The sequence below is a fragment of the Xyrauchen texanus genome, chromosome 2 (assembly GCF_025860055.1).
Source record: "Xyrauchen texanus isolate HMW12.3.18 chromosome 2, RBS_HiC_50CHRs, whole genome shotgun sequence".
NCBI classification, from domain to species: Eukaryota; Metazoa; Chordata; class Actinopteri; order Cypriniformes; family Catostomidae; genus Xyrauchen; species Xyrauchen texanus.
This window is the reverse complement of record NC_068277.1, coordinates 15,730,179-15,756,529: the sequence shown is the minus strand read 5'-3', so window position 1 is coordinate 15,756,529 and position 26,351 is coordinate 15,730,179. Positions and strand designations below refer to the sequence as shown.

At 35.3% G+C, this 26,351-nt stretch overlaps 1 protein-coding gene across 3 annotated transcripts in view; it reads left to right on the top strand.

The window, feature by feature from the left end:
• The window catches only part of LOC127619215 (A-kinase anchor protein 13-like), a 102,761-nt gene that overhangs the window by 46,441 nt on the left and 29,969 nt on the right, over window positions 1–26,351 (top strand). For all 3 annotated transcript variants that reach the window (XM_052092036.1, XM_052092028.1, XM_052092044.1), the window contains exons 9-21: window positions 1,561–1,627; window positions 5,741–5,862; window positions 10,701–10,984; window positions 13,982–14,029; window positions 15,931–16,117; window positions 17,638–17,740; window positions 19,859–19,901; window positions 20,263–20,371; window positions 22,255–22,417; window positions 24,072–24,139; window positions 24,263–24,329; window positions 24,421–24,565; window positions 25,326–25,429. In XM_052092036.1, coding sequence (XP_051947996.1) covers window positions 1,561–1,627; window positions 5,741–5,862; window positions 10,701–10,984; window positions 13,982–14,029; window positions 15,931–16,117; window positions 17,638–17,740; window positions 19,859–19,901; window positions 20,263–20,371; window positions 22,255–22,417; window positions 24,072–24,139; window positions 24,263–24,329; window positions 24,421–24,565; window positions 25,326–25,429 — 1,510 coding nt within the window. The remainder of the gene's footprint in view (window positions 1–1,560; window positions 1,628–5,740; window positions 5,863–10,700; window positions 10,985–13,981; window positions 14,030–15,930; window positions 16,118–17,637; window positions 17,741–19,858; window positions 19,902–20,262; window positions 20,372–22,254; window positions 22,418–24,071; window positions 24,140–24,262; window positions 24,330–24,420; window positions 24,566–25,325; window positions 25,430–26,351) is intronic.

The following is a 26,351-nucleotide window of genomic DNA, read 5'->3' as shown; positions in this document are numbered from 1 at the left end:
AAAAGGTCCCCATTAGGGTACCACCCCAGTAATGGCAGTTGTACCTTAAAAGGTACAGTTTAGTATTTTTTCTGATAGTGCAGGTCAGAATGTGTTGCATTAAAAATAGAGATGTCAAAATTAATGTGATAACGCATGCAATTAATATGAAGTACATTTTTCTTAATCGCGATTAGCGCATTTACCGTTAATACAGCATAAACACTGGTAGCAAGGCCAGGATCTTTGCGATGTGTCTGGACGGAGTCATTACACATTACATGCACACAACACAAATACACACAGCAGTGATTCAGTATCAGTGATAAAGTGATGGAGAAAGGAGCTCTTAAAACTATTTGTTATACAATATAAGCCTAGATGGAACTTGTGACAGAAATCAAGTATTTTTCAGCTTAATTAAGGCACATTCTAATTACCACAGAAGCATGGCAAGTCTGAACTATCACCAAAACACAGAATGAGACGTTTTTTTTGTCTTCGAGCCCACTTCATGCTGGCACTGATGCCCTGACGTGAATCATGAATGCGGCTTCATGATTGCACAAAGCGGATAGCCACAGTCTGCCAGTTGATTTATATTTTGGAGGATGAGAGTTTACGAGATGTAATTCTCATTGCAACGAATATGCAACCTATGTGAGATTAGTTCTTTAAAATAGTCAACCTCCCAATTAGACTGTGGTAAACATTTAATGTTACTTGAATTTGTGCTATTTTGGTGCATTTCTATCATTATACTGTGAAAGGCTTTGTATGGAAAATGTTAATAAGGCATTATATTGTTACAGTTGTTTAGTTTTCTTTCCTTAGAAGGAAATTAAATTCATTTTGACAGGAAAATAAATATATTTAGAGGCAAATTTCAGTACTTTCAAAATCTGCTACTAATCACAATTAACTACGAAACATGATGTGATTAATCAGGATTCAATATTTGAATCGACTGACAGCACTAATCAAAAATACTAATTTTACAACTTTTGGTCACATGAGGAACCATCATTTTCACAAATCCTGTTGTTTTTCCTCAAAATCCTTGCAACACAAAATCATCACTGAAATCAGTGGATTCTTAGCTTTCTATAATGCAGCATAAACTCTAATGTGTATGTGCCCTAAAGGGCTTTAGATTAGTTTGTTTGGATGTCTGGCTTGTGGAGACCATCTAAGCATTAATCTTGATTGCCGTAACTGCTGTTATCCCTCAGGGCTGCCGTGAGGTGGTGTGTGGTCTATGATGAGTGAGATGCAGCTGTTATGGGGATCCACAAACCACAGACTGAGCTCAAACCTCATATATGCTGCAGTCCTTGACCATATGTTTGAGCAAAGCTGGTTCCTCTGTTGCATATGCATTTGTAAACAAACCTCAGTTTCATTGATCAGAGCCAGTCCTGTTCGGCAAAGAGAGAAAATGTGAAATAGCATCAGTTTCAAACAGTTACATCTTATGATCTGCAGTCTGACCTCTGTTATATGTGTGTCATCCAATTCTTTCCAGTTAGACAATGTCACGTGCTTAAGTATGAGACAATAGCTTCCTCTTTCTTTCTCCAGATCCACAAAGACAAAGACACACTGTGTTCCAATGTTTCCCACAAGAGACACAGCCTAGCGTCCACAGGTAAGAAAACCTGACGTGCTATTTAATTTTTAATTTTGTTTAGCAATATAAATATTTACCTAGTAGGGATAACTGTTACCTCGTGTTATGGAATTATACAACTGGCAAAGCTTTTTTTATTTCCAAAGACCATTAAATATCTATACACTGTTTAACACTGATACAATGAGTGGATTTGTAGTTGTAAATGGACCACACAGAGAATGTTAGATTAGATTATTTGGTTTTACATCAGTCCAAGGACATTAGGCTAAAATTACTGAAATTATTGCTGTTAATGAGCCATATTCTACATTTTGTTGCCTTTTTGCCCTGAAGTCCACTTATAAGCTCTGTTCCAAAACCTAGTGAGCTTTCTAACTAGTGTAGATAGCCTTTTAAATCATCATAGTCATGACTGGGTAACTCTGAGATGTTTTTGATGAAAACATCGTAAACTTTCAACATGGCGGAGTAGAGTTCTCTGTCGTGAATGTGTCTAAATACAGCTAATTGTTAGGGCTTGCTGTTAATTATTTTTATTTATGTATGTTTTAATTTAATTGCAATCATTTGATGCATATTGTAAATTTTTACGTTGAGAAAATTGCTTTCATTTGACCAAAATTCCTTTATTGTCAGCAAACTAACTGAGTAATATGTATTATTGTGTCAAAATAAAAGTTCCTCAAGAAATCTGTATGAATGAACCTGTTGTCGTCCATGTTTCCTGTTCTATTTGATAACAAAGCACCTGAACGCAACATACTCGTATGCTGCCTTCAAGTGGACAAACTCAAACAAATACACAATGAATGAGGGAAAAAGCTATTTTTCTGTTTACTAGTGAATAAACGTAAATTAATACACTTGCATCGCTTATTCACCAAATATATGATTTAAAAATGCATGGTATCTAAAAAAATTAAATAATTTCTTTGCTTAAAACAAGCCGCGAAAAGTGAGTCATTAGTTGACTGTTATATATAACAAATTAATATTATTAAAATAAAGTACAGAAGTTGAAAATGTTTTGCAAAATCGTTAGTTCCAACATTTGTAATGTTAGTGGTACTCCAGGAAAGGATTGAGAAACACTGACTGCACTAGATTCAAATATTTAACTGTTACACCATGTTTTTTAGACTCAAGTTAAAAAGAACTTCAACTGTTTAAAACATGTCTGGAGACACCTGCATTCTGTGTTCATTGTTCTGCGTCCTGCTTTTTTGAGAGCAAGTATGCATTCAGAACGATCCCTAAACTGTCTTGTTTTGGAAAGGTATATTCTACGGTAGAATTTAATTTATCCTTTACAGAGAAAGCAATCCCAGAATACATCGCAACAATCTCTGTGAAAAATGTATCCAAGATGGCAGAGTTGAGAGAAATGTTGACTATAAACAAATTAATTCAGTATTGAAAATAAATATAAATTTTTTATCTTATTAGAAGTGTGCTTTTTACCCAATATTGGTATGTGCTGTATTGTACTGTTTCCCAGTATTTGTTTCTATTTAGAGTATTGCATCGATAGCTTAGCAACATGCTAGCACGAAACTGTATTTAAATAATTTGAGCGCAACAATGCCCGCCCACTTTTTTTAACCTATGTTTGTTCTGGAAGTAGCGAACTGAGCATATTCTTATGATAAAAACCAATCTAATTACAAAAAAATAGTTACTGTATTCCAATTACTTTTTTAGTCAAAAAAGTAGTGCAATGTTATACATTTTACATTATTGTAATCAGATTACAGATACTGACTTTCAATTAAATTAATTATTTTTAAGTACATTATTGGGTTATGCTTATTTCTGATAAAATATTTATGTAGAATACATGAATTATGGCCCAATAATGATTCATTGTGAAGGAGAAATGTTAGGTTCTGAGTGTATAACTTGTGTGTAACAATTGAACAAGAAGAATAGGCATTATTTTGAATTTGTTGAGCGGAAAAGTGTTTTAATAAGTAATTTAAAAGCAAAGTAATTAGTAATTTGATTACTTTTTAATGAATTAATAATTAAAGTAATCTGATTATAAATGTAGAGAAATAATGAGTATTTGTAGTGGATTACTAGTTTTATGTAATTTTTGGATTTTTACTTTCAGAACCCAACTGTGCTCTATTGTCGGATCTCTCATGCACTTCACTTGAGTAGCACAACTTTGAGTTATTGCTTATGAAGACCATTTCAAATCAGTCACTAATGAGGTTACACTTCAGTTAAGATGCTGCGTTAGAAGCCTTTGTAGGCAGTAAACAGCAAGGCAGCTCACTAGGTTTTAACAGCGCTATAATGTTTGTGATGTTTTGTCATTATCTCATTAAACAGTCGTTATCTCATATCTCACATACTGTTATTCTGCAGACATGGTTAAGGCTGTCTGGCTGTCTGTCTGTTGGTAAACCTTCAAACTTAATTTTTTTTAAATTAGTTTAAACTTTCAGACAAGGCTTTGTCAACAATCAAATTTTGTCTTGACAAACTATACCTATCTATATATTTTTTGCCTCTGTTTTTTGCTTTTGTACCTTTAAGACTTCTGTATGTAGATGGCCTCTGTTCTGATTGGCTAACATCCAGGGAGAGAGGGTCACTTTTGTTTTAGGAACGTCAAAGTATGTCTTTACATACAATAGTAGATTTAAGTTTTTTATTTTTTTATTTTATTATTTTAAAGAACATTGTTGTTCATGAAACAGTATGTCAGTAAGTATAAATCAGTTATGAGGAATTGTGAGATGGCAAAGGAGCATAAAGAGCACGTTAGTGGGAAGTTCTTGTAAAGAAGAAAATCATACCTTTGTTTTCAAGTACCTCCAAACCGTACATGCAATGCAGTGCTAAAAAGGGAGATTTCCTGTTTAATGAAAAGGTGTATTTCAACAATACAGAATGTTTTGACGGTCCTGTTGTGGAAAAACATGGCCTATGTTACTTTTTTTCCTGTTAGACTTCCCTGGCAGGATTTTCTTTAATGCACGACTTGGCTGGAATCATCCTGAATGCTCTGTGTTTGCTAGTATATTATTATAAATACAAAATATGATGAGATTGATTGATGGCTTCCTGTTTACTTTAAGTAGCCTCAAAACATTGATATAATGTATTTGTAGTTGAAGTGTGTCATTTCTGTGCCACTTTCCACCACGCTGTTGGCTGAGGCAGTGTTGGTTTGCTGGGCCAGACAAACAGAAAGTTTTGAGTGCACAGATGCACTTTCAATGAAATCAACCTCTTAGTGACTTCAGTGTTTCTGCATATAACGTAGGGAAAGGAGAACATATTATAACATTAAAGAAATGACACACATTTAAAACTGTACTGAAAATACTTTTGTTTATTGAAAGTAACTGCAATATACAGATACTTCTATTCTGAAGTTCTTCTCAAATTCCGGTCATGACCTCTGTTCTCAGTTATGTTGTCAGTTGTTATTCTGCAGCTGAGGTAATAATGTTTGCTTTTACTTCAGCTTTCATTCATTAAAAGCACACACACACACACACACACACACACACACACACACACACACACACACACACACACACGCAGAGAAAGGGCAGCTGTAGTGGTCATAGCAGGACCCCTCCTTCTCTTCTCAAGTCATGGAGCCACCTGTGGGGTGTGTGACAGCTGACAAAGCTCACAATCGTGTGACAGATCTCCAATTCCTGATTCTAGCCTTCAGAGCAGCTCTGTACACTTACACTAAGCTAACGTACCTGTATAGTGTGTTTGTGTTAGTGAAAGTGAAAGCATAAGAGAGAAAAGAGAGACAAATTTAAGTTTTGTAGGTGATGGAACCTATTGAGGTTTTTCATGGTTTTGTCGCCCACATGATATGGTTTTGTTACCCACGTGATAAGGGGGAGTGGGGTGCTGACGGATGCGTCAAGCTTTTTATGCTGGATGAAGTTTGTCACAGATTACTCTCTTGAATACATTAGTTGATGATTCATCCTGAAGGGGAAATAACGTATGTTTTGATTAAGACAACATTGGAAAAGTAATATTTTTTACTGGATCAGTGGATAACGAACTAACACACAGCTCTGTAAAGTATGAGTGTCTGTAACAGTATGTACTGTAAATGTGTGTTTGTGTGTGTGTTTGTTGCAGAGAGTTCACAGTATCCAGAGTTTCACACTTGCGACTCCGAAACGGTCACATTTCGAGACACAGGCAGTGACACGGATGGGTTTCTTAGTCCAGACACTGGAGAGGACAACATCTATAGAAAGGTGAGAAAGAAAAAGAAACAAAGTAGAAACTGAAGAAAATAGGTAGTGCTTGCTCATGGAGAACTCACCGCCAACATGCAAGAGTGTTACTGTATGAGTGGTTGTCAAGGTGTTGCTATGTGGTTGCTAAGATGTTCTTAGTGGTGCTAGTAGGGCTGGATTTCTTTAAATTTTCATTCCCAATCTATATTCTACCCTCTATAACACTAATCACTCAGATATGTTACCAAAATATAGCTACTGGCTTGTTTATTTTCCGATGTTACTCTCCATGTGATTAAGTAGTATTTTGGCGAAGAAGTTAAGCACCAAAATTCTTTCACTGCGTGTTGAGAGTAAATGCTTGGTTTGGCACGTTTCATGTAATGTGTGTTCAAAGATGAGGTCCACACAATCCGTTTGTCATTGAATAATGTCTCTTTTAATACCCTTTTCTGATCATGCATGCAGTAAAGAAGCTATTCGACTCCACTCTTTTTAATGCACTCAACCAAAATAGCTTTTAGAAGCTTGCTGAACTGCCACCAATCTTAAAGAGACAGTACTGGTTTAGCATGTGTTCTACAAATACTTTTAACATAGTGACTACACAATGTGGCTATTTGCACTCAAATAGTCTGTTGGAAACAGAAATTGAAGACAAACTGCACCCCCAAGTGTTGCAGCAATGACATGGTGTGTAAAGACGGTGTGGATTAGCTTTTTTTCACGCAGATGACCCGGGTTCGATTCAGCCTTTTGTCCCACTTTTCCTATCCTGTTTGTTTCCAGTCTTAATATTTCCTTTAGTACTACTTATATTAATAAATAAAATTAATATAAAGGTTGATTGCCTCTCAGTGATTTGGTCACAGTGACGGTCAGGGATTTAGTTTGATCCAGGCAAAATTACCCATGATTTAACTATAGAAATAATGTAGTTACAATTGTTTTGGCAAAAGCAATAGATTTAATACAATTAACCTGTGTTACTACAGTAATATGGTGTTAATATAGTAACCATGTTTAACTTTGTGTTTTTACTACAAAATACCATGGTTATATTATGATTACTTTGTGAAAACCATGTTACATTTTTGTAAGGTTAGATTTAGGGTTAGGGGTTGATTTTAGGGTGTCTGGGACTCTAAATTAGCACAATAAACACTGCAGTGATACTGTATGTTAGTGTTTAATCAGGAGTGCAAATACTCTTTGGGAAAAAATACTTTCATATATGAGCTATATGGACAATGTAACTGAAACATACCCAAATAAATATGCATCTAATCTAATAAAGAGCTTGTGAATCTAAATTGAATCGACAAATCAATACCCAGCCCTAGTTGCTAGGGCATTGCTATGCAGTTGCTATGGTGTTCTGGTTATTTGCTTACTGGCCCAAGCCAAAAAAATCTCTGTATGATATTCTGGTCCCTCGATATGGCTTGGGTCCCTCCTTCAATTAATGTACACACACAATTTTAGGTATATTTCATGTCTATAGCACAAAGGGTACTAGTTTCATGCTGAAGGTAAATACGTAGGATTAGGAGTTTGTTCTAATCCCTAACCCTTAATTATAGAAACACAACTACTGTAAAAATGAGAGAGGAACCAGTTAGTACTGAGAAGAAATACAGAAATATGCAACATAGCTGTATATGCAACACTTATATCACAATAGAAGCCCAGTATTGCCTTAGAGTATTAGATTAGTAGAGTTTAGATTATGTCATTTCATGTGGTCAGGTGACCTCATTTCTGTATTCTGACTTTGCCAGGTTTTAGAACACTTAAATTTTAGAAGCTGCCTGAGGGGTTTTTCCCCATTTAGGTCATGTGATCACGATGGTTATAAGTTCCCAGAACCATTTCAAACCTCATACACACATGCTTATAAACTACCCCCTATGCTTCCTCGCACATATGCTCAATGGGAGCTATTTTAGGGGCACATGAATAGGGGGCTTTCATTCCCCCAGAGCCCCAACAAATACCTCTATGTGTTTTAGAAGCTCAAATTCTCTTCACCTTGTCTCTGCCAAAATGTAAACCTACAGTGAAAAGTTAATTGCGCTTTTTCAACCACTTTTAATGTAATTACTGATAAAGAAACTTAAGAAATGACAGATTGTTATGACATGTTAAATGGATGTGAACAAACAAAGAAGTTGTTATAATGATACAAGCATGGTAAAACTACTGTATATTAGTTAACATGAACCAACAATTAACCAGCCGTGGCTTGTGCATTTTAAGTCTAGGCCTTCAGTGCGATTCATGCCATTAAGTAAACACAGTTTCACAATAAATAAGACACCTTATTAAACATTACGTAGCAGCCAACTAATAATACCAATTGACATTTTAAAAACACATCCACACACGAAAGCCAGAACCAAGGAGGTCTAATACCAAGAAAAATCTCTCTAATAATATTTACGATTAACATTTTGCTTCCAATAAATTTTGTTTCATCAGGGTACACTGACGGATCAAAACTTGATTCGACACTGGACTTAGAAAACTCCTGATGTTGCTGTAACAATGCAAAAAGCACTTACCAATTAGCTTCAAGTGAAAATCAATCCTCCTTTCCTGTTTGAGTAATCAATTGCACGATCATGGAGAACATCTTAGGTTTGTAAATCCATAAGGATCTCTTTCTCAATGACAATACCAGCAGTGATGACAGCCGAGTCGTCAGCAAGATCTCGCTCTCTTCGCTTTAAAATTACGTACATCACTTAAAGAGTGATTGCGTCACTCAAGGCCAGCTAGAAGGCCTGGACTGGGACATATCCCAAAAACCACACACCACAAGAACAAATAAATAAATCTGATTGGCTGATGAATCTGACAATCTGACATTAGATGCATATTCACTTACACTGTTGAGGGATTCTGCAGAAATTCTGAAGGCCTGATGGTGTGGAGCTCAAACTCATGTGCTGCTTCGGCTAAGGAGCATGGCTTTGTGCCTGGCTTCAGGCATGCTATTTGTGAAACAGTTGTCACACTTTGCTTGTAAGCATCAAGGAATAAATTCTGATTGGATAATATTTTAGTTTTTTGTGTTTGCTGTTCGTTTTTAGATGAATTAGGAGTGGAAAGCTTTTGGAAATACATATTCAAAAAGATCAATGAGAATGAAAGGATGATAAAATGTTTATTAAGGCTTTGCTGGCCCTGAGATATCGCCACTGCAATTAACAATACCTTTACTGCACTTATTAATGATGGATAATATAAATTTCAACATATAATAGAACTTTTAAAAGTTTTATTAACATTAGTTAATACATTATCATCTAACATGAAATAACAATGAACACTTGTATTTTCTTTTATAAATTAACAATAACCAAGATTAAGAATTGCTGTAAAATGATTGTTCATTTTTAGTTTATGATACCTAATGTATTTACAAAAAAAAGAGGATGTACTTCACATAAACATGCAGGGTGCGTGCGTGAGAGTATGTTGGTGTTTATGTGTCGATGTCTGGGCATAAGTTTGCTGAGCAGACTCATTTCATCCTGGTGGTGAATCATTTAGTTCAGTTTTAAACTAAAATGTGTCAGACAGCTGCTTTCAAGATTCATACACTGTAAACCTGATATAAGAAAAACTCCTACAATTACTCCCAAAACTGCAGCAAACTTTTAGAGATAAACTTGGTAAATTAGGTAAATGTAGGATTTAGAGCTGCAGTGCCATTACCAGTCACTCTGCAGTGTAAAGGGAGCTACAGATTGTTAAATATATGCAGGTAAGACAAGGCCAATCACAATTCAGTATGCAAATATTACGATGAAATAATAGCTGCAGATTAAATATTGAATGGCATTTATTCAATCATTGTATTTCAATGGGATATTTTAAGCTTTGATCTTGAGTTCAAAGTATATAGTTAAAAAGTATATAGTTTAGAAATGTCAAAAATAGAAAGCACACATAAGGCTGATATTATCTACTGAATAAAAGAAAGTTTAAATGGAGTCGGTCCAAGCTGAATTAATTACAGAAAATTGTGAAGAGAAATAAATGTTTAATAGTAAATAATATTAACACAGAGCTGCAATGAAAGCATTTTAACTATAACATTGCCCATAATATAATATTCTACATACCATACATGTTTAAAGGGATAGTTCCCTTATCATTTACTCACCCTAATGCCATCCCAGATGCGTATGACTTTCTGTCATCTGCTGAAAACAAAGATTTTTAGAAGAATATTTCAGCTCTGTAGGTCCAATGCAAGTGAATGGTGACCAGAACTTTGAAGGTAAAAAAGCACATAAAGGCAGCATAAAAGTAATACATTCAGCTCCACTGGTTAAATTAATATTTTCAGAAACGTTATAAGTGTGGGTGAGAAACAGATACATATTTAAGTCCTTTTTTCCTTTTTTACCTTACATATTGCTTCTGAAGATATTAATTTAACCGGTGGAGTCGAATAGATTACTTTTATGCTGCCTTTATGTGCTTTTTGGAGATTCCAAGTTCTGGCCACCATTAACTTGCTTTGTATAAACCAACAGAGCTGAGATATTCTTCTAAAAATCATTGTATTTGTTTTCAGCAGAAAAAGAATGTCTTACCTATCTGGGATGTCACGAGATTAAGTAAATTAGAGAATTTTCATTTTTTTGTGAAATATCCCTTTAAGGCATTTAAGATCAAATTATTTATACTTTACACTGGCATTCAGTATACAATATTTTAGCAGCATATATACAATCTTAATCTTATACTTTATTACTAACCTGTCAGCTCTGATCACAGAAGCCCTGTTGGTCTTTGATTGCTGTTCCTTAATTGCTGTTTTATTGGTGTTTGTTGCTTAGGGGCAGAAGGCAGTAGGGGGAGGTGATAGCACGAGCGAGGTATCCGTCTCCTGCTCCTCCACAGATGACACAGCCAGTGTAGGACATCCCAGCTCCTCAACTGAGAGCTCAGAGGAGGTGCGGCAAAGAGGGGAGGCAAAGGAAAAGGCCAAAGACAGGTTAACAGAGGTGCCTCTGCGCTCCTCTCTCCTTCAATCCACCGTACGGTTACTCTCTCCATTCCGCAGACACAGCTGGGGGCCTGGGAAGAACCAGGGAGGGAAAGGAGAAATGAACCAGCGCAGGTAAGCGGGAAAATAGTTTTCTTGGTCAAGCGTTGCTAACCCAAATATTTTCTTTGTGTTTTAAAAATGAGTAACACTTTAGTAACACTTTCTATAAAGCCTTTTTATTTAAAGTGTCATAAATGTATTATTTATATTAATTTGTAATAGATATTGACATAAGGCCTTATATATATTCATAAATAATTGTGACCCCCATCATTACCATGCATTATAATACTTACCCTACACCATTAAAGATTATAATACATTTTAATATAATAACAGTAACACTTTACAGTAAGGTTGCATTCATAAATATTAGTTTACACGGTAGTTATTGTGAACTAACAATGAACGGTACTTGTACAGCGTTTATTGATCTTGATATTATTGTAAAATTAATACATATACTGATGCATTTTTTACTTTAAAAGTTGTATAAGTTAACATTTGTCAATTAAATATGAACCAAAAACCACAAGTAATTAACAATGCTGTACAAAATCATTGCTCATTATGTGTTCATGATACATAATGCATTTACTAACGTTAGTGAATAGAACCTTATTTTAAAGTGTTACCACAATAGCATTGTTTAACTCTTGACATTTGGTGTTGATCATGTTTTACTACATGTGCATTTTGAGAAAGTAATATATGGTATTTTAATCATTTATGTTAAAATACAATTGATTATAAGGTGTATTATAAGGTCATATTTAAAAAATGATGTATGAGAGTATGTACTATATTCTGTAGTAATTCATATTCATTTTCAAAAAAGCTATTTTAAGTTAATTCATCAGTACCATCCACTTGTAGATATAGGGCCCTATTTTAAGAGTGCTAAGCGCAGCGCTTTGCCATAAGTCATACATGTAAAGTCAGTGGGCATGGCCATGAAGTTTTGGTATTTTTGTGCAAGTATGCGCTATGTCTATGCGCAAGTGGGTTTGGTGAAATTGCTCCTGCAAAGCGCTACTGGGCTGTGTCAAGTACAATTTAATTATGTGGTTCTTCTCCTGCACTGTCTGCATCCTATTATAGCCTACAACCATTCCCTGTTAAGCACTAGCGATATAAACAAAGATGGCACGTTCATAAGAAGTTGGTAGCGTAAATGGTTTGTATGCAATGAATTTGAAGAATAGAAATACACTGGCAGCCAAAAGTTTGGAATAATATACAGATTTGGTTCTTATGGAAAGCAATTGGTACTTTTATTCACCAAAGTGGCATTCAATTGATCACAGTGTATAGTCAGGACATTAATAACTTTGAAAAAGTGCAATTACTATTGCAATAAAAAAAAAAAAAAAAAGAGCTTCAGAGCTTCTTAAAATACTTCAAAGAGTTCTTATCAATCCTCCACGTGCAGCAATGACAGCTTTGCAGATCCTTGACATTCTAGCTGTCAGTTTGTCTAGATACTCTAGTGACATTTCACCCCTCACTTCCTGTAGCACTTGTCTATAGATGTGGCTGTCTTGTCGGGCACTTCTCACACACCTTACAGTCTAGCTGATCCCACAAAAGCTCAATGGGTTTAAAATCTAAAACACTCTTTTCCAATTATCTGTTGTTCAATGTCTGTGTTTCTTTGCCCACTCTAACCGTTTCTTTTTGTTTTTCTGTTTCAAAAGCAATTTCTTTGCAATTTTTCCCCTGAGTAGTCTCTTTAATGTTGTACATGAAACTGGTTTTGAGCGGGGAGAATACAATGAGGACACATGAGGTGTCTATTTCCCAAACTAGGGACTCTGTTGTACATATCCTCTTGTTTAGTTGTATCTGGGCCTTCCACATCTCTTTCTGTCCTTGTTAGAGCCAGTTGTCCTTTGTCTTTGAAGACTGTAGTGTACACCTTTGTATGAAATCTTCAGTTTTTTGGCAATTTCAAGCATTGTATAGCCTTCATTCCTCAAAACAATTATTGACTGATGAGTTTCTAGAGAAAGCTGTTTCTTTTTTGCCATTTTTCACCAAATTTAAATGACTTTTTTCAAATAGTGATGATGTTTTTTACATCAGTAATTACCTGACTATACTTTGTGATCAGTTGAATGCCACTTTGGTCAATTAAGGTACCAATTTCCTTTCGAATTATTCCAAACTTTTGCTGCCAGTGTATGGACTTGCGTTCTTTTGTGCATTAATTGTGTACTTGTTGAATGTCAGGCATATTTCTATGACAGTGACACACACTCATTTTATACATATGGAAAATGTGCTTCTCATCAGGATTTGGATTTACACTCTGTTAAATTGAATAATTTTCATCAACTGGCACTCAGATCATGGCTAGTATTAATAGTGATTGTATCAGAACACACTTCATTTCTACCGGTCGGTTTTGAAAAATGTAATTAATTTACTGAAACACAAAAAAATTTAAACTAAATATTTTCTAAATTCAAATTACACGTCAAACTGAATGAAAATAAAATAAAAACAATGTTGCCCCTAATAAACCATGATCTTAAGATAGTTTAACAAAAAGCTCACATATATTTGTTTCATAAAAGGACTTCATTAGCATACAATACATGCCCAGTTTGCGCACCTACACCCACAGATAGTGCAGGCACTCCCACCCATGGCCACTTGCACTTTGCGCTCTCACGGAAACTCCGCTTAGGATTTGTGCTCTCTCAAAAATTTAATAAGATGTAGTGCACCGTCAGATAGCACTCTCCAAATAAAACTATCCATTTTATAAAAATAATTAGCATATACATATATATATACATATATATATATATATATATATATGTTTGAGTCTATTATGTCTTTCTCTCTTAAGATACAGATATATATATATATATATATATATATATATCTATGTTTATAAAGTGTTACGAACAGTTTAACGAAACTGGTTAACAATAAAATATTCAATCTAATTTGCACTTTCAAATCCACTATCTGTAGGGAAGAAGACATTTAATAGACTAAATCTCTTTGACTATATTTTATGTCATCTTATATATTTGTATCTCACCTGTCTATTTTCAGTTCTCTGCAGAGTACAGGAGAGGAAAAGCCTGTATTTTACAGAAGAAGGTACCCTATTATTCTATATACTAAAAAAGTGTTTTTTGAGTTTCTTGTATTTTAATTGCTGTGTCCCTTAGAATCAGGAATCCCTGTAGAGCACAACAGTAACTGCTTTGTTTTAAGCAGTTCTTTACCCATTCATTTTCTCCATAGCAATAAAATAAAATAAATTAAAGAGTTCTAGGACTCTTTAATTAATTAAAGAATAGTGTTCAAATTAGTTTGAACACTTTACAATAAGGTTCCATTTGTAACATTAGTTAGTGCATAAGGTATCATGAACTAACAATAAATGATATATGTTTTATAGCATTTATTAATCTTTGTTAATTTTAGTTAATAAAAATGCAAAATGCAATGCTAATTGTTAGGTAAAAAAGGTAATACTTACCTTTTTTTTAAAGTTAAAATCACGCTGAATTATGGCTTCAACTGCAGCATATACAGTACCATTGTTTAACAAATGTGGAGCTGCTGGTAGGTCTTTTTGCTGGCTTGAATGTGGTACATATTTTCATAAAAAATAAAAATTCTCTATGGAGAAATTCAGTGCCATTATTTTCCTCCAGAAACCTACTGTTGCACTCTATATAAAGATATGCTCAGCCCTATATATTTCAAATAATTTAATACTTTTTCCACTGTTCATCCCCTCTAACTGATTTGTGCCCACTTGCGCCCCTGTATTTTGCCTAGTCTTATCTGTTGCCTCTGTTAGCCCCACCTCTGTCGAGACCTGGAAGAAATTAGAGAGCTCATAAGGTACTGAGAGTGTGTGACCACATTGTGAGCGAGCTTCCTGCAAACCCAACTGAAGCGCCATCCCCTTTGTCTAGCACAAAGACCTTTTGCATTACATTTGCATTACCTGTTTGTCTGAGAGAACAGTGACACTGGGAATGAGAGAGAGAGAGAGCTGGTGAAGGCCTTATTTTGTGCTATCTTGCTCAGCTTTGATTTATCTTAGACAATGATGACTTCAAAAATTTAGACACTTGTGTGGCTGAGGAGATACTCAGGGGAAGTTTTAGCTACATTTTGCGGAGTATTTTTTTTGTAATGTTTTTTTTTTTTTGTGCATGATGACTAATATTGTCATTCTTGTATCTGATACGGATGTCTGGTAAGTTTTTAACAAACCTGTTTCAGATTGCTGAAAATAATTAAACACTACACAAATAATCTACATTGTAAAAACATTTTTGTTAGGAATCCTAAAAATCTGCTTCATATGGTAACATCTATATTAACTTTTATTTAATTCTAGAAAATTATTCAATATGACTGAATAAAAAAAAAATCACAATTTGTCTATTCTATAGGCAATCTATTTTGCAACTAAATGTGCTGCTTGTATGTTTGTATATCTGCTGCACCACTTTTCAGAGTATATCTGTTGTCTCAACAACTATCAGGAGCCCCGCTCTTTGTGAAAGTCACCAAAACTGTAAAAAAATGGTACTGCTTTTTGCTTTGCGTGAAGCCTCAAAGACCTGCCCCCACCACCACCACTTGGGTTTAAGCAATGGATTTTCAGTTGTCCTTAAATACATCATATTTTATTCAGAACTTTACTATGTTAAGTATTAAAAAGGTTTGAATACATCCCATTTTTGGGATGTAGTCTTCTGTGTTGTGTGTATGTTTTACGACCATCTGCTTTGCATATTTTGCATCTTGTGGGTCTATAAAACATCAAACACTGACCAAATGTTAAAATTGAATTATTGAAGGGATCTATCTATCTATCTATCTATCTATTTATCTATCTATCTATCTATCTATCTATCTATCTATCTATCTATCTATCTATCTATCTATCTATCTGTCTGTCTGTCTGTCTGTCTGTCTGTCTGTCTGTCTGTCTGTCTGTCATGCTGAGATGTTTGTGATGTTGTCTATTGCAGTTATAGTTTGGAGGGTCTAGGAGCAGAGATTGAGAATGGGAAACGTTGGGTGCCACAGTCTGGAGGTCTGTCTAAGGATCTGCGAGGTGTGCAGAGGCAGGAGAGTGAGGAGAGGGGATCGCTAATGTCTCTAACAGAAGAGGGTCCTGAATCAGACTTGGGAGAATGCAGCAATCCAGGGGGACAGGTGAGCAGTTTGGGTTAAAACAGAGAAATCACAAGTTTAAATTGTGTGCCCAAATTAATTTTATTTATTCATTTTGGTGTGGTGCTCAGTTTTTCCCAAATCACTTTTTGTGGTGGTAGCATGGTACAGTGGTGGTGATCAGATGGTAATTTGATATAAAGTAGGGTTCAAAAAAGCCATAACAATCTAATTTAAACATGGATAATAAAGAGAAATTAAGGAAGTTATGGTGCAAAGTGAATAAGCAATATGAAAGGTTTTTCATTCTTTTCCAGGTCACCAATCAAAGGTAAGCAAATATGTGACATTAATAAACTGCTTTGTACAAAAGGTCAGATTTCCTTGCTTTCATTGAAGCACAAAATATGCTCTTTGGAACTTTCTCTAAACATTCTGGATAACATGGTTCGTTGGTTTTCTTAAATTAGACAAATCCAAAATAAAAGCATTTTTACTAGTGGTCTACACTGGTGGCGCTACTTGTGGACTCCTATATACGCTGATGAGCCAAAACATTATGACAGGTAAATCATCTCCTAACATGGCCATATGTGAAGGCCTTGGTAGATTAGATAAGTGAACAAATAAGTTCTCGTAGTCAATGTGTTGAATGCAGGAGAAATGGGCAGGAGTAAAAACCTGAGTGACTTAGACATTGGCCAAATTGTTATAGCTAGACAACTGGGTCAAATCATCTCTGAAACGGCAAGGCTTGTGTGGTGAGTGCCAACCAACATTGTTCAGAGAAGGGACAAACCACAAATCGGCAACAGGGTGTTGGACGCCCAAGGCTCATAGATTGTCGCTAGGGCAACAAAGGCTATCCCCCCCTGGTCCGAACCGACAGAAGGTCTACTGTGGCACAAATCACAGAAAATTCATGTGGATGTCAATTTGACATGTGCCACCTATCTAAACATTGTTGCAGACCAGGTATACCCCTTTATGGCAATGATATAATCTGATGGCAGTGGCCTCTTTCAGCAGGATAATCCGCCCTGTCACACTGTACAGATTCTTCGGGAATGGCTTTATGTACATGATGAAGAGTTGAAGAGAGTCTCCAAATTGCCCAGATCTCAATCCGATTGACCATCTGTGATGTGTGCTGGACCAACAAGTCCGTTCCACGACAGCTCCACCTTGCAACTTACAGGACTTGAAGGATCTGCTGCTAATGTCTTGGTGCCAGATACCACAGGACACCTTGAGAGGTCTTGTAGAGTCCATGCCTCGGCGGGTTGGTGCTGTTTTGGCGGCACACGGAGGACCAACAGAATATTAGGCAGGTTATCATAATATTTTGGCTCATCGGTGTATGTCACGGTAGTAGAAGATTACTATATTCATGTACCATGGTATTTACATAGTACTCCACTCTCCACAATGTACTTCAATAGATACTGCCATAAAATAACTGCCATGGTTCAAAATAAACACAGTATTACCAGGTTGCTTCCAATGTACTCCTGAGTACTCAGCATAACTCTTACTCTATTTGACTTTGTGATCACTTTCAGAAATCAAGGAAGTATCATCAGTTAAGACAAAGCTGTTCATCTGTGACCCTCCCCCTAACAAAATCAGTCTCTATGCTTTCCATCAGCCAAAGGGAAATAGATGGTAAGTTACTTAATTTCCCTTTCTTTTCCCAGTATTTCTTTTCCCAGTTTCCTTACATTTATGCTACTTGTGCTGTTTACAGGCAATTATATGTGACACTTATATTCAACAATATGCTGTTTTTGAAGACCGTTGTATTTAAATGTTTGCTAGAAATGTCTCTAGCTGTTAGAGTACAATATTGTCCACTTTATTCCTAATTTAAAAGACAAAAGACAAAGCTTGTGGTCTTTTGCGGCAGCACATGTGCAGGAGGTCCCATAGAAAAGACAATCTGTCTCCTGAAAATGTCCTACTTTTCAGATTTTCTTACTGAGAGAAATAAACGTATTATTTTCAAATTAATCTCCCTTGGAGTTTCAAAAGAGATCTCAGCAATGTGTCAGACAGTTCTCGGATCATTTGACAAGAAACCCAAAGTCTGGAATGAAATGTTAGAGATTTCAATATGAACTCAAACATTAGAACAAATAATCTGAGCTGTGCTATCCAGATTCATTATTTAGCTCTATATTCTTGCTATATGAGAAAGTTCATCTAATTTCTCCTAAAGATTTTTAGGAGAAACATCTGAGACAAAGTTTATACTTAATCATATCCAACCTCTGAGCAATACATTTCTTCTTTTGGAATATACCATTGTTATTTAAATTTGTTTTCTCAGCTCATATTTTATTTTGGTTTGTTTTAGTTCTCTTCCACCTATTTTAAGCATAACAGAACAACAAAATCATCTTGTTTAATAAGTACTTGCTCTGAATTTTTCCAAATCTTAATGCAACCAACCAGCGGTAGAAAGGATTCGGCGAAAGAGACAGATTTCTTTTTCCTTCAACCTCTCACCGATCCTCCCTAAATCAAAAACTGTTTTTACCGTCAGTTCTAGTGATGATGAGGACACCATAAGTAAGTCGCAGTAGTATCAGGATTGTACCGTTTCCAATTCCTAGTAGATGCCTTTTATTCACAGTAGATATTTAGTAGAGATTATCCTAGACCTGCTAGCCACCTTACATATTTAAAATAAATTGTACCCCCATGTTTTGGATCTTTAAAACTCATTCCTAGGGGCCCTCTTCATGTAGAATAAAAATGCTTTTATAAGGTTATTGATATGACTGGAGTCTTCATGTGTGGTGGTTGACCAATACAGGTTATTCAATGATGATATCTAGAGAGCAGGATGGCCGATAAAAATGTGAATAAACATAATAGCAACAGAAAATCAGATATACAGAACACAAAATGTCTAAAGTGAAACAAACGCTTATTTTATGCAATATTTACTCAAATTTACATAACCTTGAAAAGAAAAAAAGTTTTGACTCTCTATTGAAAAATGTATTGGTAGATACAGAACTGACACAAGGGAAAGTTCTGTTGATTGGCTAAGCGAACATGGTTATCTGCCAATAATCGCAGAATGGCCAAATGTTAGCCGATGATTAGTCTGACCAATATATCGGTCTATCACTACTCATGTGAGTGGTCATGATTTTATATATATACACTGTATGCTTCAAATACATTCAAATACATATATTTCTTAAGGAGTGCTTTTAATATTAAATGCACCTTTAAAGGAATATTAAACCTAAAAATGCCAAAACAATTTTCATCATTTACTCACCCTTATGCTGTTCCAAACCGGTATGACATTCTTTCTACAATGAACCACAACATACATTTTCAAGAATGTCAGAATGGCCATGTTTTCCATACCATGAAAGGATATAGTGGCCATGGCCCATGCTCCAAAAACCACCATAAAAAGGTTATGTCTTATGAACTATATTCTAAGTCTTCAAAAGACATACAATAGCTTTTTTTGATGAAAAGACAAATATTTATGTAATTATTTATAAGTTTTAAGATGCACATATGCAAATGAAATTTGAGAGATATGGTGGAGGCCAGGGGATGCTTTTCAAATAATAACAGCTTCAATTTCATTCTGTTTGTTCGGTTCATTATATGGCAGGCCAAATTCCTCAACCAAGCACACACTCTTTGCAAAAAGGTAGTTTTGCATGTGTAAGTAAATCAGGCTCCATCATGAGGCTATGGAGGTTGTTTGTTGTTGGTGATGCTAATTTGCCTCCATCATTGCACTTGCAGGCATGGGGTCATTCACAAGCACCACCAGTTCCATGAGATACAGGTAAGATCCCTAACACAGTGTGAGCTAGACATAATTCATAAGCAATTGTGTATGTAAACTTAAATAATATGATACTGCATATGACTGCATTATTTTATTTTTAGCAAGCTCCACTAATGTACTAATGTAGTTCACTGATAAAAAGTCAAATAAAAAGTACCATGATATCTCAGTTTATTTATGTATGGTAAAACAATTATATTCTTTGAGGTTTTGTGAAGCACCATGTAAATACCATGGTACATGAATATGGTAATCATACATCACCATGGTATCAATGTGCCACAGTATTACCACAATTTTACTGCAGTATTTTTATAGGACATTTGAGGAACATTCTTTATCACTTCCTTTATGTCAGCATCACAGAGGAGGAACCTGGACCTTTAAGAGGGGATTTTGAAAAAAATTCTACCAAAGTCAGCCGAACTTTCAGCTACCTGAAGAGCAAAATATCAAAGAAAACCAGAGTAAGTCAAATTAGATTTCAGTTCATTCATTCAAAAGGTTGACTGGGAGAAAATGTTCATACTGTCAACCATTTTACTCAAGTGAATGGAGAAGTAAACGGTGTCAAAGGTCAGCAGAATCTGTCAGAGCACTAGAGGAAATAAAACAGGAAGACGAGGCCCAGTGCTTTTTCATCATGTACTGTTATCTCAACTTTTTGTACTTTTAAAGGACCAGTGCTTTATTTACAAACAGAGAAGAAATAACATATTGGAAATAAATGTAATTTGCATTAAAAATAAAATGTCACTTAAAATGGCATTTATTTTAAACATAGCTTGCTCGTGTATACATTTCAAGGAAAATATTATAGAGTTGGGTTTAAATGGATAAAACAATAGATATAGCGATAGAATTGAAGACTAAAAGTTAAACGTTAGTGGAACATAGCTATATTTAATTTGATGAAGTACACCTGTGTAAACTTGAGGGGAATGGACTTCATACAGTACATCCAAAAAAAACAACTTGACACTGTTTGGTTAAAAGTAACTGAAAATGTTTTGTTTACAGAAGCCACTTGGTTTGATATTTTATTATCTAATGCAGTGATATTCTACATTTAAGATGTGTCCATATTTATTTTAGGGCCACTGTAAATTAATTATTTGTGACTTAGCCTCCTATAAACTTCCCAAAAGGCATTAGAGACTAATTGCAGTGAGGTCGGGGCCCAGTTTCACACGTATTTTCACATATGCTCTGTAAGAACTAAAGATATCCAAGTATTATCCAGTAGCTATACTTAAGACCCCTTGAGTTACACTTTAAACACAAAATGTATGGTTAGAAAGGCTCCCCGCTCTTTTGATAATTTTAGAATGAGTTATAAAGGTGTTTTTACACCAAGATGTTCAAATGTAGTTAGCAGTTTGCTGTTGTGAGAGCAACAACGACAGCTCACTGAAAAGAGGAAATAAGAATCGCAGCACCTCCCAGCTTGAGCTGATCACTTCCCCCTGAATCAGAGGTGATGCTGAACTTCTTGTCTCGATAGAGACTCTTGCAAAGGCTCTGCCTCCTACAGTAATGTTATACAGAAAGTTTTGCGAGGTACAGGGTCGCTATCAGAGGATAAAGGCTTTGAAGGGAGAAGAGGTACGTCGATTTTGAGTCACTGCCTCGCTTTATGAGAGTTATGATTTTCACGTTGGTCTGTTGACTTTTGTTTTGGTTTGGCTATTTTTTTTTTTTTTTCTCACTTCTCAAAGTTCACTATTTCTGTATATGGTTAAATCATTTGTCACCTAACAATGGAATCCTATCAGTTTCGAGTTCTTCAGATGTCGTATCGATTTACTTTTGAGTTTACTTCCTCATGACTACTGGCATTTTGTTTTGTGACAGCTTTCTCCACATATTTATATGATCTATAATTAATGTACATATTTTATGTTTAGAAACCCTTGCTTGTACATTACTTTGCCCTTATGTTACCAAAAACTTGTGCAGTTTCTTCACAGTTGCTTAACTTATTGAGACCTATTTTTACAAATGGGAAGCTGATCTTTGTTGCAGGAGAACTTGAAAACAATTGGGAGGATATTTGTCCACAACTGCATGGACCACAGTGACATGTCTTTACTTGGAAATTTTTCAGACAATTAAGTACCTTGCATTGAAATTTCTGTGATTGTCCTCCCAATAATTCCTTTGCCCCTAAAGACAGCCATTTTGGTTTAACAAATAGTTTAGTACAACTGCCATTAATCTAAATGATGAGAATTTAAAGTTAGAGCGTTAAGACTAATATATTCACAGACATTCATTAAAATGCTTGGCAGATTTGATTGTTTACTGTTGTTTTAATAGGTTTATCTCTTATTTGTTTTGCCTGGCACAGGAAAAAGACAAAGAAAAGTGTTGGGAGAAAGAAAGAGAAGGCAAAGAGAGGGACAAGAAATCAGTGAATGGACACCAATTCAGCCCGTCAAGCTCGCTGCATCCAGCTTTATGCCAGCAATGCAACAAAAGCCTCAACACTAAAGATGCTGTTAACTGCACAAGTAAGAGACACCTTTTCAGACACTATGCTTGAAAAGTTTTATCATATGAGGTTTCAACAGTATGATGTCAGATGGAAAGATGCAGCAAAGACCCAAAAGTGAAAGTTCTTTCATTTTCTTTTTGGGTGAACTGTCCCTTTAAGAAGGGGTGCTGTACATCTGTACCAGTAACTTTGCTTGTTAATACATGAAACAGTAGAATAGATAAACAGTTTGCTAAGTGAAGGGTGATTTAAAAATGAGTGAACTGTTGTGTCATGTATGGCAAAAGACTCATGGCTTGAAAAGAGGAAGCATTTCTAGTAACATCATTCACTTCCTCATGGAGCGGCAGAAGAAAAAATCGTATTCATGCAAAGAGAAGTCTTTGTTGTATTGTTTTTCTTCATTGTGTTTAGATGTAGACTGGCTCAAAATTTACAGCTAGTCAGTTTACAATAGAATAGAAGTTCAATAGAAGTTTACAATCGTGGTAAATGTAAAAAGGGACAATTAGTTGTATGCCATCATATATTTCATTGTTTCCTCTTGGATTTTTTTCAGCAGCGATGTGCACACGTCCACGAGCCTGTAATGCCGGACTCATATTGCACTATTTGTATCAAACATAAATACAGGCAAACCATTTATTATTTATTTGTTGGCAGTATTTTTCAGCTATGCTAATCATTCCTTTTTAAATGGAGTGGCGGTGATGTAGTGGGCTAAAGCACTAAACTGTCAAGCAGAAGGTTGTTTGTTCGATCCCCACAGCCACCACCATTGTGTCCTTGAGCAAGGCACTTAACTCCAGGTTTCTCTGGGGGGTGTTGTCCCTGTAATAAGTGACTTAATAAGTAAGTCGCTTTGGATAAAGTACTGATTTCAAATCGGATGGGTGTGTTCTTAACTCCGTTTGCGGTCTCTGTTTATTGTGCGCGTCTGGAGCTTATCAAGTGTAACATTAAGATACAACATCATATACACTTTCCACTTCTTGAAATGTCTTCGTTAATGTATCATGCGTTTCACACGTGATTCCCATGTATTTATTTATAGCCTAAACCTGAAGTCGACGTTAAATTCCTGACCTGAAGTGACGTCGGAGCTCATCTATCTGTCTCTTAAAGTTGAACACATTTATGTCCACATCAGCGATTAAGAATAGAGTATTCATCTAGTAGGAATAATCCTCCTTATGTAAAACGAATAAACTGAAACATTTTCTGACTTTTTTTTTCCTTCTCATTTAAACTGTGCTACCTCTCTTAAGGCGCTTTATAAATGTAAAATTATTATTATTAGTTTACTAAATAATTCCGTCTTATCATAAAAATTCCTGATAGATTTATGAGTCTTTCACCTGTTTGTAGGCTATATTGATTTTATTTTAATGTTAAAATCAATATATTTTGTTTTATTATGCAAAATGTGTGCTTGACATTTCACATTTTGCTTGACACCTCTTGCTTCCAGAATAATGTTGTTATACATGCACAGATAAATGAAAAATCTGTTTCATGCAGATATTAATATCTGAAATATGAACAGATACAGATAATGTATAACTTAAGTAAAAGCCCCTTGTATATTTAAAAAGTTTTCTTTATTTTTTTGAACAATTTACTAATGTAACATGTTTTAAATGTATATTGGTATGTTGTTTTTGTTACAGATTGTAATGTGAGAGTTCACAAGAGCTGTAGAGAAAATGTCCCCTTTTGTCTAAAAGGAAATATAAAGGTTTGAAGTATTCTCACTCAAAAATATTTTAAGTTAATTATGTAAGTTACAGATCAAGAACATTTTTGTTGTTCTTGAGACATTGTCTTTTGTTTTAAAAACTCTCTTTCTTCCATATTTCAGTTTCATCAACAACAGTTTGCAATACCGGAGTCAACCACAATACCTGTTGTCACCCTACGAACAAAATGTGGGTTTGTTTGTGATTGGTGGGCATTTTATTTGAGTTTTTAATATGTAATATTATTGTATCTTAAAGTTGTGTATGTTTTTGTGTGTAGCATCCACAATGCGGGAACGACCCTGGTCTGCCATCTTGTCTCCAGATGATTATTCTCTGATAATCCCATCCAGACGACCTGCCAGTATTATGCCCTTTCATAGTGCCAACCTCTCGAAAAGCATGTCCATCAACAATATAGCAATGTAAGTGCCTAGACTCCTCAACTTATGGGTGAATCTCTTTAAGAAATGCCTAGGTCATGTTTAATCTTAAAAGAAGAAGAAAATGGCCGTTTTTTATAAAGAAAATGAAGCCTGTTCTTAACACTGTATTAATATTTTTGTATTGTGACATTGTTTTCTTGACAGTTACTTTACCCATATAATTCTTAAAAGTTTTCATGAAATTCACCCCTATAGTTAGGGGTAGTTAACGGGTATGTTAAAAATGTAATACTAACAAACTAATTTATTGAATTTATAGTAATCAAACTAATTGAATACATAATACAGATTTACAGCTGCCACAATTAACTAATCATTAAAAGTGTTAATTAAAGCATTCCATTTAGATCCTGTAGTGTTAGAATTTTCTATTTACAATATTTTTTGTGAGCAAGTCAAAGGAAAAATCATGTGAAAAACAAATTATGTATTTTTTAATAAAAATGTATTTTGGCAGATCAATCAAATAATGAGTCTTGAAGTAGACATTAAATGCACGTCCATGCATGCTTCGTGTTAATTTGTTACTGTCCACCATTTTGGTTCCATTGCATTTAATATTAAATTGTATTAAAATTTGGGATACCAGGTTATGTGGGTATTCCATGCACAAAATGCACATACTTTATACTCCATACATACTGCATTTTTAATACAAGTAATGTGGAAGTATACATTCCCAAGAAACTAAAGGTAGTGAATCTCAGCTGACTTCACTGCTTTGTCCTTTCTTCTTCAGGTTTGATGATATGCCTCTGAAAGGCTTGCGACATCTGTCTCAATCCACTGACTCACTGCATAAACCCAATAAGATCACAGAGTCCACAGAGTCTCTAGACGAAGGTGAGCATCCCCATTTCCTCCTGAATTAAACCTCTGCCTTCTCAACAGCTGGGAAACAGGTGTCATCTTCAAAGAGCTTCTGACCTGAGATCTATTTAGGGAAGAGAGAACATGTATCAGATTGTACAGTGTGATCTAATCTAGTCAGTGTGATCAGCACTAATCATTAAAGTATTTAAAATACAAAATCCAGTTACAATTAAAGCTGAAGTGTTTAACTTTTTCCTTTATCCTCTCCCAGCCTAATATGCAGAGACAACTATAAGTAAGCCATTTGTAGGTTAATTTTCTCAAAAATTATACAGTAAACACTATCTGTGACACTATTTGTTTTTTTGAGTGAGCTGATTTCTTGCTTGGCCTCACTGCCAATGGCATTTTCCCAGTCATTGATATTTTTCCATCAATTAAAATATCTCATTATAAATAAGATAATTATAAATAACATGACAGAGGGAGACAGACTAGAAATGGGCATGAGTAATCGATTAATCGATTAATCCCACGGCCACCACCATTGTGTCCTTGACACCGGAAACACAAGGCACTTTACTCCAGGTTACTCCGGGGGGGGTTGTCCCTGTAATAAGTGCACTGTAAGTCACTTTGGATAAAAGCGTCTGCCAAATGCATAAATGTAAATGTATTGGTTAGAGTACTAGAAAAAGATTGAGAAAAACAATAAAGAAGGCGATCAATGAGGCCAGAAAAATGACGGTGCTCAAGATGGGGATGCTACTGTGTCACTGCTTTTTTCAGAGATTAATATGGTGATTGAGGACAGTATGCATGAAATTCACAGCGAGATCTTGGCCATATGATCCGATTTCAAAGTTGAACTCAGTGAAGACCCTGAAGGTGGACCTGTACGTCTTGAATCAGTACTTTCAAAAGTGGTTTCTACAACCAAATCCAAGTAAAA